This window comes from Alosa alosa, chromosome 1 (genome assembly GCF_017589495.1).
Source record: "Alosa alosa isolate M-15738 ecotype Scorff River chromosome 1, AALO_Geno_1.1, whole genome shotgun sequence".
Classification (NCBI taxonomy): domain Eukaryota; kingdom Metazoa; phylum Chordata; class Actinopteri; order Clupeiformes; family Clupeidae; genus Alosa; species Alosa alosa.
This window is the reverse complement of record NC_063189.1, coordinates 44,875,128-44,894,589: the sequence shown is the minus strand read 5'-3', so window position 1 is coordinate 44,894,589 and position 19,462 is coordinate 44,875,128. Positions and strand designations below refer to the sequence as shown.

At 43.2% G+C, this 19,462-nt stretch overlaps 1 protein-coding gene across 6 annotated transcripts in view; it reads right to left on the bottom strand.

Annotated features, from left to right (window-relative positions):
• mylk4a (myosin light chain kinase family, member 4a) overlaps window positions 1-19,462 on the bottom strand; it is a 32,215-nt gene that overhangs the window by 7,920 nt on the left and 4,833 nt on the right. The window contains exons 2-5 of one of the 6 annotated variants that reach the window (XM_048264502.1): window positions 18,801-19,011; window positions 1,766-1,903; window positions 806-902; window positions 35-554 (exon numbers count right to left, since the gene is read on the bottom strand). In XM_048264502.1, the coding sequence (XP_048120459.1) occupies window positions 35-554; window positions 806-902; window positions 1,766-1,903; window positions 18,801-19,011 (966 nt within the window). Of the gene's footprint in view, window positions 1-34; window positions 555-805; window positions 903-1,765; window positions 1,904-4,871; window positions 5,869-16,774; window positions 17,038-18,800; window positions 19,012-19,462 lie in introns of those variants that run through there. The other 5 variants (XM_048264583.1, XM_048264349.1, XM_048264666.1 and 2 more) reach the window with 5 other exon arrangements.

The window sequence follows — 19,462 nt, the reverse complement described above, 5'->3', positions numbered from 1 at the left end:
ATGTTTAGTTTTGAACTGAAATGTAGAAATTTACCTCAGCGAAGCGACAGGCTCAGCCGGACCGTCCCCGCTGTCAGTCTGAGGAGACGCCTGCCTCGCGGGCTCTTCAGGCTCTGGAACACTCTCACTGGGAGCTGCTACCTCCTGCACCTTGTCCACCGCCAGCTCTTCCTCGACTTGCAGCTCGCCATCAGGTGCCTCCTCGCTCTTCTCCTCTCTGGTCTCCTCCTTTGCAGCCACTGGGATCTCCTCCTCCATTTTCTCCTCCCCCTTTGCCTCTTTCACCTCCTGGGCCACATCCGCCTCCTCCTGCTCCTCTTTCTGCTCCTCCTCTAGCGTTTTGTCCTGCTCAGTCTCAGCCAGCTTAGGCACCTCCAGGATGAAGTCCACTGCGCTTGGCATCACGGGCGACTCTTGTGGCTTGTCCACCACAGTTCCGGCCTCCAGGTCCAAGCATGCCTGGACCACCAGCATACCTGACCGCTCTGCATTCTCTCTGTTCAGTTTCTGCACCTCCTCAAGCAGCAGGGCCTGCTTCTTCACAGAGATGGTGTCTACCAGAGCAACATGAACAAAACACAAGCAGTCTTTAAGACTACACATACATGTACAATCACCAATATATTCTCATACATCTATTGTCATTTATTATGTTTTATATATCTGAATTACACAGGTACTAGTAAAAGAGATTTGTTTTCAGTATTTGGCAAAAGTGGTCTCCCCCTGATATTGAGGGTCTTGAATCATGTGCCTTTCAAAACTGACTGTTACAAGACAAACTTTTCACTCTCTCAGGCTTCACCTTGGACTTCTGGAGGCTTCTTCTTCTTCTGTGCTTTCAGGTCCTTAATGCTCAAAAGAGATTTCTCTTTCCCATCTTTGCCTTTATGATCTCTCAACTTCAATCAGCAAACGCAGGGTAAAAGTAGAAGGAGGAAAAGATTTGATTAACCAATATTATCCAGATTAAATGTAAACAAGCTTTTAACAATCTCATAATGGTCTCATAAAGTGCTTGGTTCATTGTAATTGCACAACAACAATGTATGCTTGGGCTGGGTGATAGACATATATATTTATTATGTTTCAGTATTTTAATAATGTGCCTCCATCCACTTACAATACATTTCAGTTCAAGAGCTATGGGTGTGGAGATTGATCATGAATCGGTCACAAACTGTAACTGAAACGTGACATATGAATGTGACATTTGATTCATTGATAATCTGTTTCTATTTTCAATATCACTGGGAAGGTCAGAGGCAAGTCAACTGAAATCACAAATGCTTGCTGTTGCATTTAAAGGCGCAGTCAGCGATCATGCGCGATTTCAAGCCCAAATATATTTTTTGTCACATTCAGTGAACATCTATGATCTGCTAGCTGCCCAAGTCGTGAGTACACCATGGAGGCAGCCTGTCCCCCAAACAAAAACAAAAGACTGTGTGGAGTTTCTTTGGGAAAACTGAGGGGAAGGGGTGTGCTACCACTCTGATGTGTTTTGTTTGGTTCTTGATTAATATAATGTACGTTGTTTTGGGCAAAAGCATCTTCTTATTCTGAGACATTTAAATATAAACATAAACAAATGCTGACTGTGCCTTTAAGTGCTAGAACAAAAACATGATATGTACCATCCATTTTTCAGAGGTAAAATGAAGATATCAGAGATTATTATTGTGATCAATCATACATTTTCTGTACACATCCGTCCATTACCCAGCCCAAGTTAGTATATAAAGGACAGTAGCAATAAACCTACAAAGTCTCCATATTTGCGTGAAGAATGCAAATGTTTTGGTCCATGGAGCCTAGACTTGGGAGTCGACTCCAAGATGCTCACTTCCCATGCTGAGCTTGTGTCTTGGTTTTCTTTAGTGGCTTTAGTAGAGGTATTTTTCTGTTAAAAACACAAAATATGGCCATATGTGACAGACAAACATGCACATGGGATGGATGTGTTACATGTTCACAGTTAGAGTTGAAAGTGTTTATTCACACACATTCCAAATGCTTGATGAGACAAATGATGAATAAGTGACAAGATGACAAAACAAACATTAAAGTTGTTAGTTCCTCTAAGTTCATTTCCAGAAGCAAGATAATAAAGATAAACATGTGGGGCACACTGATGAACACAGACAGGTTCACAGATGACATGCTGTTGATGGTCCATCATAGATGAATGGGCCCTGCGGATGATGTGAATTTATAGCCAACCCTATAGATGAAATGGAATCCAATGCCAACCCTGCACGGAAAATGTCTCTCATTCACGCTCCGTTTGTTTGTTCCGACTGGAGACGGCGCTAGTAAACAGTCCGTTTAGGGCCAGGGCGATATGCACCCAACGCCTCCCGTGTGGCCTCCAAGGCCTTCTCACATTCACCAAGCTGTATTGCGAGACTGTGGCCTTTCCGCGCCGAGGTGGGGTAGGTATTCCAAGCGCAAGGTGTCCATATCTACGGATGTTTTTTTTTTTCTTTTGAAGGACAAATGGTGAGGATGTGTGACGCCAGTTGGTAGGCAGACCTCTCGCAGCTCTGTAAAGTTGTGTGACAAGAGACATGGTTGGACGCGAAAATTGACGACAACAGCCGTTCCGGATGATTTGGGGCATGTTTCCACTAATCACCACGGTGATGGAGTATGAGCCATTAAACGATCCTAGCCACTGAAGTTAAAACGGTCACACTTTCAACCACTTGAACTGTTGACTGTATCGCATATGACTTTTTATAGATAGATATGCAAACAATACAATCCATACTTCTTCACTAGATTTCCTGATTCCTATTCATAGCATGCACACCATTCCGGAGCAAGTTGGTAATAGAAGGTGATGATAACCGGAGTTGAACTACTGGAGGTCTGGCTCTACCACCCAGAGTGTGGCCAGATGGAAAGCAGTGAATAGGAATGACCCCACTCCACGCCAAAATACTGATCACCTCACAGGCATCTTACACAACTGCCCTCTCTGACAGTCTGTGGTTCAGTGGGATTCTGATGGGATGAACAGCTCTAAAACTGTCTGGACCAAACAGGAGTAGAGATTTAGATGACAAGCTCATGACATTTGAACAGGTAATGCAACATATTGCAGTGGTTAATGGCCTGGGTGGACCTTCAGCTGAGGATGATTTAAACTCAAGGAGGAGCAGAGGTAGAGATTCAGGAGGGACGGTCTGAGTTGTGATACAGAAGCATATTTATGCTTAATACAGAAACACTGACTAAATCAGATTGAAAATTACATTGAAAAGCCATCAAAACACCACTTGTGCCAAGATTGCACACCAAGTCCTTATTTTGAGCTACTTGGATCTAAACCACTAGGGTACACACTGTAACACTAGCATGCAGCAGTTGGCAGTCATATTTTACAACACCACATAAATCATTAGCTGTTAGACATGGGACCATGGTGACACTCAGAATTCCAGCTATGCAAAGTTTTGTTTAGATGTGGGCATTCAAACACTGCTAATGAGAAGAAGTAATTGCAGGGAGATCAGCTATAGTTACAGTCAGTCAGTCCAAGAGACGAGGGTGATGGGGATGGAAAATGAAAATGCAGAGAGAAAACCAGAGAGAGAGAGAGAGCGAGAGAGGGAAAGACAGAAAGTCTGACTCATCAATATCACCAGCACGTTCATGGAATAAGGAGAGCTCAGGGACTCCAGCCGAAATTCTAGAGTGCCACAAGCTTCTAAGACACTGCACTCCCGAAGTAGCGTTTTAACATTCCAGGGTCTGTCCTCACAGCGCCCTATTCATGCCTTAAGAGACCTCAGGGGGACTTTCTGTGGATAACAAATGCCTCACTGATGACCCTATTTAAAGGCGGATGTGTGAAACTGGGGGCAAAGGTCTTCAGTGTGTTTCGAATGCTTCTGTCAATAGGGTGTGCTGTCGTGTAAAGTCATTTTAGCAGTGTCACCTTGTCAAATGAATGGAAGTGCCGTTTCCAACTAAACAAGTCAACAACTAAAAGTCTTGATGGACTGAGCTGTCTAAAAAATAACAATAAAACCCAATCAATAGATCCTGTTAGCACAGAGAGGAGTTTGGATCTGAATATACCAGTGTAGGCATCTCTTAGCCTACATGGAATTTTTTTGAAAGGTAACATATACTCAGTAATACATTATAGGGAAGATGGGTCAACAGCTTACTAAATCTTAGACTGACAGAGCCGATTCCTGATCACGTTTTAAAAGATGAGCGGTATTAAGAAAGGCCGACTTTGATATGGGAAGGCATGCTATTGCCTCACTTTAGATTTCAATAGAAACCATGAATGAATACTGTGCAGTGTCATGAGACCAATGTGACCTATCTCCATTTCAGGTAAGGCAGCATCATAGACTGCCTTTATTTTCAAAGTGCTTTTAAGTGTATGGAAGATATTCTGCCGGTCCACTCTTCATATGAAGGATTCATGAAGCCAAAAGAGATAATGTATACTCCATCCAAGACACTCACAGCTAAACTGTATTAGGTAAAATCATGACAGGATTATAGGTCCTTAAAAGTTAAGATACACCAGTGGTGTAGTCTAGTTAACTGTAGTGGGTATACTGTGATCAACCCCAAATGTTAATATGTAGCCTTGCCTATTTTTAGTGGGTATACATATCTGCGTATCACATAGACTACAACACTGGTGAACAGAGCGCTCAAGGTTAAAAAGCTCACCATTGTCCCAAATTCGCAAGTTGACTGAGTGTTAAAAGAGTGCTGACACAAATTTGCATAATTTTCATCAAAACAGTTGTAGAAATATCAGTAGTACTGATGAAGCCTAACAGCTCTCTTGTGGGAGAACACGAAAAAACAAGAACACACACAGTTGCCTGACTCACCTTGTCAGGTTTCTTGGTGGCGCTGGCCGCTTTGCTCTTACTTTCCTTGCTTTTGGGCACGGGAGTAGAGATTATTTTGTTCTTGCGTGCCGCTGGCTTTTTGCATATGAGCTCCATAATTTTGGAGTTCTTCACGGTCTCACCAATGACACTGATGACTTGCTGGATGCTGAGCACTAGCTTCTCCATGCCCTCCAGCTTCTGGGCCTGCTGCTCTGAGCGCTGGCTCACCACTGACATGATGCTGCTCATCTCCTGGCACAACTCCTTTACGGCAGGCACACGTGGTGGAAGAGGCAAGTGGATCTCCTCCTTGTCCACCTTCAGAGTCTCAACGTCTCTCTCAATGCCGTCGATGTCTTGCGACATGCCGTCCAGTCGATTGAGGACCTTCTCCTGGATGCTGATAAGATGGTCCATTTTACTGCTCAGGGACTCAATCCGAGACTGGATAAAGTCAATGCCCTTATCGGCTCCGGTAGTACTCATGGTTGATGGCCGATGGCTCGCTCACGTCAAATTGTTCAAAGTGTGACAAGGAAAAAATCTTAACAAACGTCCGCAATAAACGACGGACACACCTCCGGGACAACTGCAGCCAGCTCTGTGGATTCCCAAAAACCCAATTCCAAAAAGCGATTGCTCGATGAGTACCTCTGTCTTTCACCCTCCATTCAACTGTCGTCCACCTCTCCAAAGGGGAGATGACATTATGAATAGAAGAGGCCGGCCTCCCTAAATGTAACTGGGAGCCCATGCGTCAGCACAGGAATGGCAGAGGCGGTGTGAGGTGGAGGGGAGGGGGGTTTGGCAGGCGAGTTTGCGTGACATATGAGACGCCCTAAATGCTAACCCCATGGCAGACACCCACCGGCCAGGTGTCAAAGGGTCTTGGTGACACACACACACACATTCACACACACACACACACATACACACAAACACACACACTTTCCAATAAACTTCTTAAAATGTAAGTATGGAAAAAGAAATCTTAGAATGACACAGGCTTCTCTGAACATGCAACCTTATATTGAGGCACTAACTGCTGATAAGTAAACATTCTGCTGGTGTGTCTCCGGGGAGCACACGGTTTTGTTCACACGGAAAGGAACAAACAGGTGCCGATATGTTGGGAAAGCACTGTGGAAGAGAGGTCAGCAAGTGCTCAAATAATCATAATAGACCATACATTTTATTTATATAGTGGCTTTCTTAAACTCAAGGTCGCTTTACAGAGTCATATAAAATAATTCATCTTTGATATGTCCAAGTTTGCTCAAAATATCAAACAACGACCACCAAAGAGGAATTTGGATGCAGCTGCGGCTGCAGAGCAAAGGATTCCTGTCAACAGACACAAAGGATGTGCACAAATAGGAGGCTGGTTCAAATAACACCGCGATATTTGTGTCCTCTCTGTGATTGTAGACTGCCACCTTGCTGTTGAAACCCCCTTGCTGCCATGTGTGCTAGCTGCACCCAGCTATGACACAGAGAAACTAGTTTCACTGTACCCTGCTTGAGACCCAGTCCAGCCTCTTTACGCTGTAGGCAGAAATTTGAGAAACATGGCGGTGGTGATTTATACAGTGTCACGCTCTTTACAAGCACATTCACTGAAATCCCTAGTAGAGGCTAACTCATCTGTAGTTAAGACAGTTACGGATCAATTTTAACTTAGGTCCTGAAATTAGAGCCACAGCGCTGTACGCTACACAGAACCATGTAAATACGCTTAAATGGACAGAGAGGGCATCTCTGTGACATGTGCAGTTCAAATCAACACAACCCTCAAACGCAAACGGAATACAACACCACTGAAATACAATCACGATAGGGGGAAAAAACGCTCCTTGTGAAATATTGTGACATACTGTGAAACATTTAGGCGAATACTTCTGCTCCACACGACTAAGAGTACACATGAGTGTCTGTATATGTATGTGTTTGTCTGCCTGCGACATAAAATCCTCTTCGCCTCAATGATTTTTTTTTTATCTAACTGTGCTATTTTTATAGGCTGGCCTTGCTGAGCCCCCAAAGTAAAGCCGAGGCCATTTTAAAATATGTTGTCGACAAAAAGGGGCCACTGCTTGAAACCTGAGCTGTGGCCAGCCGGCCAAGAATAGCATAGGTCTCTGCACACTCTGACCGGGCGATGCCAAGCACTATTGGTCACGGGACATGACACGGGGTACCACAGCATCTCTTCAAAGTCTTGTCCCCACAGTAAGTACTTGGGAACCGCTAACCCGTCTCTCTATGAAGGAACCCTTACCAAAAGATGGGAGTTAAAAAAGCCTGGATTTATCACTTTTTCTTTGAGCGATACGAGGAAGTGGAGTGACAGGTGACTGTGACAAGGTACAGAGACGAAGAGACTGTGACAAATGGGACAGAGACGAGGAGCACACCGACAGGGCGACAAGTCACACCTGTCCCCGAACGCCAGCAGATGATAGAGCCGCTATGTGGACAACGCAGGTCATTCCATTCTACCCGTGTCACTTTGGAAGCCACAGGCAGTGCAGTGCTATGTCAGACTTTTCAGGGGATGAAAAGCAAAATAAGTTGTCTGGACCACAAACAAAATGAGAAATGACATGGCACGCACACACACAAACGCGCACACACACACACACACACGGACACACGGACACACACACAAATGTGGCATGATATGGTATCAATAATGGTTATAGTGTGAATTTTCAGAGTTTTAATGTTTAACTCAAAAGGACAGTGATGTCAGTATTTTCCTGTTTTGGTGATCAGTTCATGTGACATGTTTATCCCTCTGCCTAAAACTAAAACGATGGAAATGCCTTTTCAACAGTCCAAAAGTCCAAAACTGGTTCATGTACTACACCTTTAACGCCACTAACACACGCGGCCGGTGTGAAAACACACGTCTATGCATACATGCAGCATTACATAACCCCCATATAGAGTTTATATCACTGGAAGCTTACGAGGAAACCTGAGCATTTGCAGCCCGTGAGCCCATAATAAGACTTGCAGCAGAGCCCAGCCAATGTCTTGGTATTACAGTCTTCACCTGCCAAGTGGGCACCCGCTGCACGTCACCACCGCATAGTGCTACAGTGGCCGTGAAAACCCTGTCCCTATCTGACACCATGCACTCTGGGGAGAGAGCGGAGATGTGTTTGTGTTGTGACCACCGATCCCCCTGCGAAAAACAGCTACTGTTTCATTCACACCGCCATACCTATCAGCACGTGAATATGTGATGTAACAGTACCCGATCTTCAACAGATTTGATTCCAAGGGGAGCTTTTTTGATTATTGAATTTAATAGTGTGAAATGTGAATGTTATATACCGTATTTTCCGGAGTATAAGAAACATCTACAGTATAAGTCGCACCGGACTATAAGTCACATTTATTTAGAAATTTATTTCACAAAATCCAAGACTAAGAACAGACAGACTATGTAACTGGATACAGAGGCCAAAAAGATTGAGAATTCTACCGGGAATCTTAATGCAGGCGAAGGAGTGAATGGCGGCAAGTTGAGGCGAACTGGGCGATAAGGAAGGCTGCCAAGGGCCCGACGGTAATTGTAAAGCAATTTACAAAAGATTCACTAAACAAAAATGCTGATGTGGTACATGAAAATTTAGCTATAAATGTGGAGAATGCAATGCAATCAAGCATTTTGGGCGATGTGGAGGGACAAGATAGTGAGGGAGAAAAAAAGATGCACGTTTAAAATAAAATTTTGAGTCGGAACACTAAAATGTCCTGGTTTACACCAACTACTATTAAAGTGTGGTATTATTATAGCCCGATCATTAACTAAACTCATGTAGAAAGACTATAGCCTAAAGCGCATTTTCGATAATGTGTGTGTGTGTGCGCGAGTGTCAGTATATGGTAACAGTATGCATAATCTTTGCAGCCAACCTTCACCTTAGAGTGTATCTCTGTAAACATTGTTGCAATGCCTCGTTATATCTGCCTCGTTTTACCGTTAGGACAATGCTGAAGAGAAAGTCATCATTCTCAAAATAACCTATGACTGAGTTTTGTTTTCAAATATTTTCATGTATGTCTGGGTAATGGTGAGGATAGGTGAGGAATGTTTAGGTCGGGGCCCTTTATTTGGGGCAGGCTTGTATTCGAGGCGTTTTATTGCCTTCTCTTTTATTGTGAGACATGCGTTCCGTTTGGAGCGTCATACCGGTAGGCTAGGCTATCAAAAGGTTCGGTTTGGTTGGGGATTTAATTTACGTTTGGACTGTTTGATTATATTGCTAAAGGTTGGGACTGATGGGCACTGAAATCTGGGGGGATTTGATGGTTCACTATTAAGTTTCATGTAGCCTAGTTGAGAGACAGAGCATCCGCTTTCATTCATTCATTGAACATGCCCTGTGCTGTAGTGGAAACCTTATTGCGTAGGCCTAGTTTTTTTCTTTTTTTAATTATGCAAGATTTACTTTTTTACTAAATTCGTAGACTGGAATGCCTCGTGGCAACAGTTGTTTGTGTAAATGTAGGCTAGTACTGCTTCAGCCTCTAGCAAGCTCAGAAGGCGGCAAGCGACTGGTAGCTTAAGAGCGCCGAACCCCCTCTAACTTTTGGGCTTAGGCTTAAGTACGAAAAAATGTCTGACCTGTCGCAAGTTCACCAAGCTCCCGATCTCATTCCACAAGCCTAGAGTGCCCTCTCGCGGCTGTAGACGGTAATGTTTCATGTAGGGTTCATGTCAATTCATACTGACTAACATTTAAAAACATGTTCAATTATAAATATATATTTTGATAAATAAGTTGCACCTGACTATAAGTCACAGGACCAGCCAAACTATGAAAAAAGTACTACTTATAGTCTGGAAAATATGGTACATTTGTATGATTGATAAAGGAGGCAATTACACAAAGTGACCCATAAAAGTTTAACAAAATCTGCACAGCATGAATGATGTGTATGGCATACTGCATCGCACATGTAAGATCTCCCTGTCTTGCCCTCTGTGCACTGATAATATTGTATCTGTAAGTGCTGATGGCTCAGAACACTCCGTTCTTTGGCAAGCATGGAGATTGTAGTGAGTAATAGATATGCGCAGGAGGACTATCACTGCAGGAATAGAAACAGCTCGGGGGGAGCTGCTAGAAAGATGAAACACCCAGGATGGACCAAATTCATTTCAAGATGGACACAGGGGGCATATCAAGGTGCACACAAGGGGCATATTTATCACATATGAAGTCCCTTATCAGGTCCAAAAAATAAATTAAATATTAAATCAGTAAAGGATACAGAACAGTATATGATTATGATGGCATATTATGATGCATCCTTTGGAATGTTTGTAGTATGCAAGCAGACTCCTGGAAGGAACACAGTCAAGCAGGATTCAGACCTACATAGAGTCTTCTTTAGTAATGCCTGACCAGCTTGGAAATTATAATTGTTGTGTTATAAATGGTACAGAAGATGTGAAAATGCTTTGAGGGCATTTGATTATCAGAAGCAGAGATTAGAGAGGTGTAATTTGGCACTCACACCTGGCTCCCATCACTTGTGCCCCCAGCACCACACACACACACACACACAGGCGTGCACACACACACACAGACACACACACAGGCGTGCACACACACACACACGCACACCAACACACACACAAACACACACACAGACACACACACACACACACACACACACACACACACACACACACACCACCCCCGTCCTTCAGCCTAAATGGAACACTCTGTCCTCGGTCGGTCTGGGGTAGTGTGCCCCCGCGTTGTGTTCCACCTATTTCCAGTGCCAGTCCGGCTGCCAGCTCATGCCACTCTCCTGAGAACAAAAGAGGGGGCCATGGGGTCCAAGGGCCGGGGGCGCGTGTGCGCCGCAGCCAGGAAACGAGACACTGTTCCTGCATCTGCTCATCTGGCTCCCTCTCTCTTCCACCCGTCAGCAGGGCTGCTGTGGCCTGGCTCCAGGGCCCCAGGCCTGGAAAGCGAACACGCTGCATACGGGATTCAGTGACGCTAACAGTAGGGAAGCTTGTTTACTTGTCTTCCAGAGCCGTGCTTAAGAGCAAAAACTATATTCAGCAGATGACATATCAGCCATGGATATGGAGGAATGACTTTAAGTCATGCTTAGTTTTCAGAGTTTAGCGTGGATATAATTAATAAAATGAATGTACCGGTAATTATTTTATAATTTTTCTTTTGATAAATATGTGCTGACCAATGCCCGCTATCCTACTATTTTTATGCCCTTTGTTCATATTTATTAAATGCTTTTCTACCTAACCTCCAAGAGACTTGATGAGACTGTCTGGCTGTGAGTTCATAGGGGGTGGACATTCAAACTGTTCACATTCACTTGCTGAAAGCAAACAGTAGGTGGCACTGTGGTCCAACCCAAGAGAGGATCGACTTCACAACACAACGGGGTTTTGTTACAGGAGTAACAGGAGTGGACAGAGTATTTCATGATTTTTTCAAATGGGGTGAATTTCACTTTGTGCTAAAACTAAATGATAATTATGGGCCTGTGTGTACTCTGGACAAAATAATCTCTTCTATAGTATTAAAGGTAACCCAACAATGAATATATGTTGTCACAAATTATTATTGGAACAATGTAAGCATACCATTAATTTACAGCAACTATATTTTATTAGTTAGTTATGACATTTCATAACTGTTATGTATTTAGACATTGATAAATGTGTGGGATCAAGTGGAAGGCCTATAGACTGCAAACATACATCAGGGAACTAAACAAGATGTGTCATGTTCCATAGGGAAAGCTTAGTCACATGTATTAATAGTGTCGGAGTGACAGATGTCATGTGTGGAATGGAAAAAGGAGACAGCGAGAGATCCCCACGCTGTCTGTGAGCCCTACAGGATGACTAATGACACCTCATCAGCACTGCTCTAATAAGGAACTCATCCCCGGCTGTACAGTTTTATTTGCTAGATTGTTTTGGTTTACATCTACATCTGGGTTTGATGCAAATGTCAACAAGATGTCTGTCTAAGTCACTGTTGAGAATAACTATTGCATTCCAGTAGTGCTCCAAAATCATACGGCATGTATGATATGACTAATAGAGTCTGCATTTTAACATGTTCAAGCTAAATGGGATTCAGTGTGTAGTCCTGCATTAAGATTCACTCACATTCACTGTCTGTCAGCTTCCTTAAAAATAAAAGTAAATGAATAGTTTTCCCTCAAGAGTCTTCCCAGGCTCTGAAGAAATCAGGCGCTTCCTCTAGAGGGCAGCTCAAGACTTTGCCTTGGCTTAGCTGAGGACTGCGCTAGTTTAGATAAGAGGGAAAAGATGGGACATGAACTGAAATGCACTGCTCACACTCATTCCCACGAGGGACACAAAACAGATGGGAGAGTCCGCCAAAGCATCTGCGCTGTCTGGTCTGGGCCCCACCAGGGAAAACAGTGTTCCCTGAGGAAATCCAGCAATTAAAGGAACAAGCCAACTTTTTGGGAAATTAGCTTATTTGACGGTAGCGATACATTACCCTTCTTCTCTGTGCAGGCAATAACCCTATAGCCTGGCTTAGCATAACTCATTGGAAGTGGGTTACACCATGTTAGCCTATAGCTAAGTTGCGAAATATTTAAATGCGTGTGTCATTGTATTGCCTCTCATCATGTCTGGGTGACTTCGGCGGTTATTCATTAAGATACATTCATGGAGGCTGAAGACATAGCAGCCTAGGCCTCGTGACACTACTGATTTTGTGTGATGTCTTCCTGAAAATGAAACCCACAATTCTCTGTTATATTATAACCATCTGTGAAAGTCATGAGCTTGTAACAAAAGTAACAAATGCATGCTAGTTGATCCACCAAATCAAAGCCACAATACAACACAAGAGCATTTGTATCAACAGTCAAGCGTTTCTCACTGAGGGTCTGTGGGTTAAAATATCCAAATCTTCTGATCTTCTAATCAAATCAAAAGAGCCGGCAGAGAGAAGGCCCCTGGATGCCCAATGGTAAGCCCTTCCTCAGTGCCTCTCTCACTGGACAGAATAAATATATCCCCTTCTCGCAACGCCACTTACTGTATGTCCTCGCCAACACGAGTCTTCTACAGCCTGTTTGCAGCGATCCCTGACAATCACGAAGATGCGTGCCAAAAAACGACACATTGTGCAACATGATTGATAGCTCACCAAAGGCATTACACAACCAGTAAATCTCCATGGGCCTCAGTGATTGCCACCCCACAGAGCAAGAGAGCAAAGAACTGTGGGTTTATTTATAGGAGAACCCTCAATCACGCTACAGACGTAATAATGTATGCACACAAGAACCCACACAAACTCACAAACCCCACTAAGTCACTTTCTCCTGCCCGGTAACAGGATGGCATTACGCAAGAGCACTGATCCTAAAATGCTTTGGGAAAGCCATGAGAATACCAATAAGCCATGACTGCTGTCTGAGTATTAACTCTCCCAATGCTACTCTGGCAATTCAAGTATCAATCAAAATGTTAACATCAACTCACGGGGGACAATTCATGACAAAGTGTATACCTGTGCCAATGTTCATATATCACAAAATCATATGGTGGGTTCTGATGTAGATGACAGTGCATGCCTTTAGAGACACCATTTTGAATGATTTTATTCTCAAGAGGGAGCTCTTCAAATAATTATGAGATTATTTATGGTGTTGTGTTACTGTATCAACCAGAGGCAGTCTTTGCCGACTTATTCAATTAGGTTTGACATTTGTCATTTATACCAAATGTCCTGATAGATAAGCTGCTGGCTTAGCTCTTGTGAGCTCTCATGATGGGGCATTGGATAAGGCGAAGGGCTCCTAGTGAATAGGGAAATGTAAATGACCTTTCAAGAACAAATGTCCGCCGTCCAGCAGAGACAGGGAATGGTACAGAAACAGGGTGTCCAAAGGAAACACACACACACACACACACACTCCATACATAACTGATTTAGGAAGGTGGATGTGTGGAAAGGCTAACAAACAAGTGACACTGATGGCCACTGAAAGGCAATTGAAAATGTAAACTGCAGACAGATAAAACAGCACTTGCCTGGATGGATTTCCTATGGCAGTAAAAAAGGTGATAACAGGAGTCTACAATTCTACCCAGGTGGTAGAATTGGGAGAGGGAGACCATAGGATATAAATGAAGGCCTGCCAAGTCTTGCACTATTGTGCTCTTAAAGTGTCAAGATACCTGCTGTCTGATACCTGATAATACCTAAAGAGCATCAGATCCTGTCTCTCAGCAGAGCTTGCTCTTTACAGGAGGATTGGCTGATCTGATATCACATATAAATACAACCAGAGCATTTACATTGTTATAACCTATGATATTAATACACAATAGTGAATACAACAAGGAGATATAGTTTGTCAATGTGCCCCACAGCTATTTGTGCCAATTATGCAATTCTCTTACAGAGTTAAGGTTTGTTTATCATTTTTGTTCATATGGAAAGTGTTGATATTTGAAATTGTTATTATGATTGATGTTGTTGTTAATATTACTAATTATTATTATGCCTAATTTATACTTTTTTAACTAATGTAAGTTGCTTTGGACAATAACGTCTGTCAAATACCATAGACAAAAACACAAGTCGCAGACATGAATATTCACACACAATTAATGTAACCAATATGGACCTAGCAGAAATGATAGAATCAGATGCTCTCTTCTGCTTCACTGTGTTGTGGCAACCACTCACATGTGCCATGCACAACTCAAACACGCTCACTTTGACCTTCCCAACATGCTCAGTTTGACCTCCCCAACATATGCTGTTGTGACAATGAGGAGAGCATGAAAAGAAATACGTGGGCTTCCACAAGTGTCTTAGTCAAGACTAAACATAGAGCCATCATAACAAGACTGCCTCTTCAAAAACAAACCATGAAACATAGGCAGAGAAAGGTTTTACACAATTGCAAGGTGCATTTAAGCTCTTCATAAAAAAAACACTTGTGGTATGAATGAGGGATAGAGGTTTGCTAGGCCATTTTGATAAGTTCAATAAATAGGCTATGTGGCTATCAGCATAACCCTTGTCAGTGTGTTGTAAAAGTGAAAAGTCGTGTGATATGGCATGTGAGGTGCAGACAGCTGCTTGTCTACCTGACTGACATTAACTGCCCACTAGCAGTGTGTGCTGAGGTGAGAATGAGGTGGCAGAAAGGGCTCCATTTCAGAAGCCTGAAGTCTCTCCATTTCAAGTTGTGGAATTTTGGTAATTCATGAAAAAAGTGATCAATAGCACATTGTGATGTGGACAGATGTTCCCAAAGGTTTCTGACTGGGAGGCAGGCTTATTGTGCAGCCTGAGCACAGCATTATAAATGTATGTTGTTTTGCAGTGACCCTCAGCTTTTTGTGATCAATCACAAAGCCATTGATTTGGCCCTCAGGTTGTTATTTGCCAGTCAGACATGAGAACACAGGAGAGGGAAGGGGTTTGTTTTTCATGGCAAAGACTAGCCAGTTGGGCAGGGTGAGCATACTGTAGAGTTAAATGACTAATCCTTTAATTGAGATTATTAATGAATTACATCAGTATTCGTTGGGCAGTGTGACTAGGCTGAATATAGCTTGATTGTAGTTGCATGGATTTTTGTCAAATTCATCTTAACTGTCTTTGTGTCACCCCTGTTCCTCATTCTCTCAACCACAGTGTGCACTCAAACAAGACTAATGTGAAAACTAAAGTGGCTTGGGCATATCAATAATAAGGGTCTTGCCTCTGGAGCACTGAAGGAAGTGGTGTCATTGCTTGGCTGAGTTCAAATGATGAAGAATATTTTGCCAAAAGCAAACACTATACATCAATGAGATAAATAATAGAGTATCTCAGCATGATACACTATCGTAAATATACTCTAGTAGAAATGTACTGTACCATGTTCTGCAGCGTGTACATGACATGATCAAAGAGGAAACTCTCAAACCATCCTGACACTCCATAAAATACAGAGTGTCATCTGACTGTCCCAAAGGAGACGTCCCATTCAAAACACCTCTGCCATGCAATCTGCCTCTCCCGCTGGGGATTACATCAGAGGGGGGTACACTCCAACAATCCACACACTGCTCACATTATTTCCACTATCCCTGACGAAGTCTGGCACAAACTATGCACATGATGTACATTGCTGTCTTCACCAAGAGGTCACTACAATGGTCTTCCACCTCCCGTAACACTGCTAAAACAAGGGACAGAGATGGAGAGCCAGGGGTGTGCTGTTTGTGAGTTTGTAAAATATGGCTGCTGAAACATCTCACAGTCAGATTTAGCTTTGGCCTACAGGGTCCCGTTTCTTGCACCTCTGACATCCCCTCAGGCTCCGGGGGGTGTTGACAGCGTTTGCTTGCCTCATTCAGTGGACCATGGAGCTCATGGCCTCTTGCATCTCTGCAAAGACCTTAGAGGATTTTAAATCTTTTCTCACACGCACCTTATTCATACCAACGATTTTAGGGTACTCTTTAACCATGAACAAGTACAGTTTCATTTTAAGGTATAACGGATTCTATTTCAAATTAATTTTGTCACCCTAAAATATTTACCGTTTGCAGAGGTTTATTGAAAAGCACATCTTATACATTGTCCAACTCTTGGTTCAATAGGGTTAAGTCACTTGAGGCATATCTGTCCATGATATTGTCTTTGTGTAGTGCCACCACAAATAAATCAATTATTGTACACTGATGTCTATCTTTTGTGTTCAACACATACAAATATGTACTTGTGATCAGTAATGTATTTCAAATGATTTGGTTACTTTAATTGTGTTGCATTTGAAACAGTTGCCAGTAACTGTGACTTCCTTTTCATCCCTATGCCAACACCTGTGAGACTGCCTACCTTTGCATCAGCGGACGAGGAGCCTCTCCCTTTCCTTCGATACGAGAGTAAATCCCAGAGCCGACTCCAGAGGAAGGAGGCCACTAGACACACACTGCTAACTATCCAAATGTCCCTGCCCTTGAAGAAGCTCTCCATGACGGTGGGTTTCCCTGGTCCTCCTCTAACTCTCAGAGTTTGGTCTCGGGAGCAGCCCCTGGAGAGTCTAGTCTCCGAGAGGCTGAACAGAGGGCTAGCTGGTATCAGCATAGGTCAAGTGAAAGAGAGCGAGCACGGGTGTGTTATGGTGGGTGGGTGGTATATGTGTGTGTGTGTGTGTGTGTGTGTGTGTGTGTGCGCGCGTGTGTGTTTGAGCGCGTGCTGGCCAAAAACGCACACCCTTGCCGACATCTACACACACACACACACACACACACACACACACACACACACACACACACACACCCGAGTGCCATTAGAGCTAAGGGCCAGAAGGACAGGGGCACTTGTCCTCGTGACAAGAGTGACAGGTGCTACAGGAGGGGTGACTAAAAAACACCAGAGCCCTATCACTCGATCACTCGCCTGCTCCAGCAGCCTACCCCTGCCCAGTCCAGTCCAGTCAGTCCTGCAGTGGATGCTGGGTGGAGAGAAGCTATCCTCAGAATCATGAAGACTTCTCGCCTATTTGGCACCTGTGATAAATATAAATGTGGCTCTTGGGGTAATACAGTGTCACTCAATGAGGAATGGCAGGTGACACTGACATAGGCTACTGTCTGCTGACTGTATGAATGTAAAAAAAATGGCTATGAAAAAAAGAAAGAGATTTTCACCTGACTACACTTGAGGGGATTTGTGGGTTCTATTTTTACTAAGTTCTAATGTTGAGGGATCTCAAGAGCCAAATGATCACTTAGCACCTCAAGTGTCCCTTTCAGCAGGAAGGGACATTTTACTAATGTACTATGAGATCTTGAATTACAATTTTGCATCACACAGAAGGTTTCCTGACCTGTACAACTAACTCTTTTCACAGGAAATAACCTTTCCATGTGAGTCAAAAAGGGGTAGCATGGCAAACACTATTCCAGTATTTTATATGCACTTTCCCACTTCCATTATGCCACTATCAAAATAAATGAACATGAAGAAAGCAAAATGAATTGGCTGACACAGAGCTAATTTTAGCTCATCTCCATTTCTCTTGCTACACTGAGCGGTTCTGAGGGTACTAAACTGCCAAATGCAAACATTTATTGTGAACTATATCTTTAAAGGGCAGGAAATCAATTTGTCATCAGCCAGTGAAACTAGACAGTGGTGCTGCATGCATTGTATGCTATGCGATGGTGGTAAAAACAACTGTGGCAGTGCCAAGTTACCATAGGGATAATAATCAGTGCACTCTGAACACCAGTCAGAGGCTTATATCTGGTCTCAGCATAGCTTAACTACCAAATAATTGCTCTTATACAGATATTAGAACCAAACAGAAATGACAAAAAAGTGACAAAAAAGTTTGACTCTAAATTATCTGCTAAAACTGCCTAGCTGTCAATAAGACTGCCTCTAAATACATGTGACTTATAAATGTTTATAAATATATTATGTTTAGTTTATCAATTATGTCGATGTAGCCTAAAAAAGTGTGTATAAAGCTGAGGAACAGAGATCATTTCAATCAATCCTTTTAGGTAGAGTCAATGGAATCAATGGTCTTTGCAGCAACAGTTAATTTAGCTCTAGTCACAATTATTTGTTTTCTGTTGCATATTACACGTATGGCTGCCGACACTGCATGGTGGGCCACCCGCGTGTGGATCATTCTGTAACATATTTTCCCCCACAAGAGGGCATACGACTACAATTTTTCATAAGGAGTTGTTTGGTGGTGAAGAGGAAGATGTTCAAGGGCCTATAGGTGAGAGCTAGAACTGGTGAGAGTGAGATGCATGAAGAAAGATCGAGACACCCTAAACAATGTGAAGTGAGGCACATTGGGGAAACCTATAACATAGTAGTTGTAGTAATTGGCTCAGCTTACCTCTTCAAAGCCTCCCAATCCCTCGAGCTCGATATGTTTTAGCTCCCAGAAGCAGCGCATGGTGCCCACCCTCTCCAGGTAGTGGAAGAAAGTCAGTTTGCCGTCAGACCTCATTCGGGCCACCTTTTTGGGGGGTGACATGTCATCTGGACTCCTGTACTTTCTCGGCGGGGTAACCATTTGTTGCTCACGATTAGGCAGCTTCTCTGACCTGAGAGAAGATAGGACAGGTGTTAGATTCACGTGAGATTAGTCAAGACCATAATAGGCTAGTCTAGCCTAGTAGGCAATAAACTGGTCGAGTTCGAGTTCTGTAAATGAATTAGACCTAAAGGCCTCCATTTACTAGGTCAGCGGTAGGCCTACCACAGTTTGGGAATCCCTAAAGGCAGCATTATACAATAGTTAGTTTCATGCTGGTCATAGCACACAGCAGGTCTTAATAGAAATATATCGTAATTGTGGTAATTTATGACAGGAAGACATTTAAGGAACTCCAGCATCTCCAGATTTTTTTTAAAATGCAGCCCTGGAACATGACGTGAGACTACAAAACCCAGAATGCCCGAAACTGGAACCCTTTGACCTTAAATCTTGTTTGACTATATTCAAAAACAAAATGCGATCGCCTATATACCATAACTTATACCTTTCCTACAAGA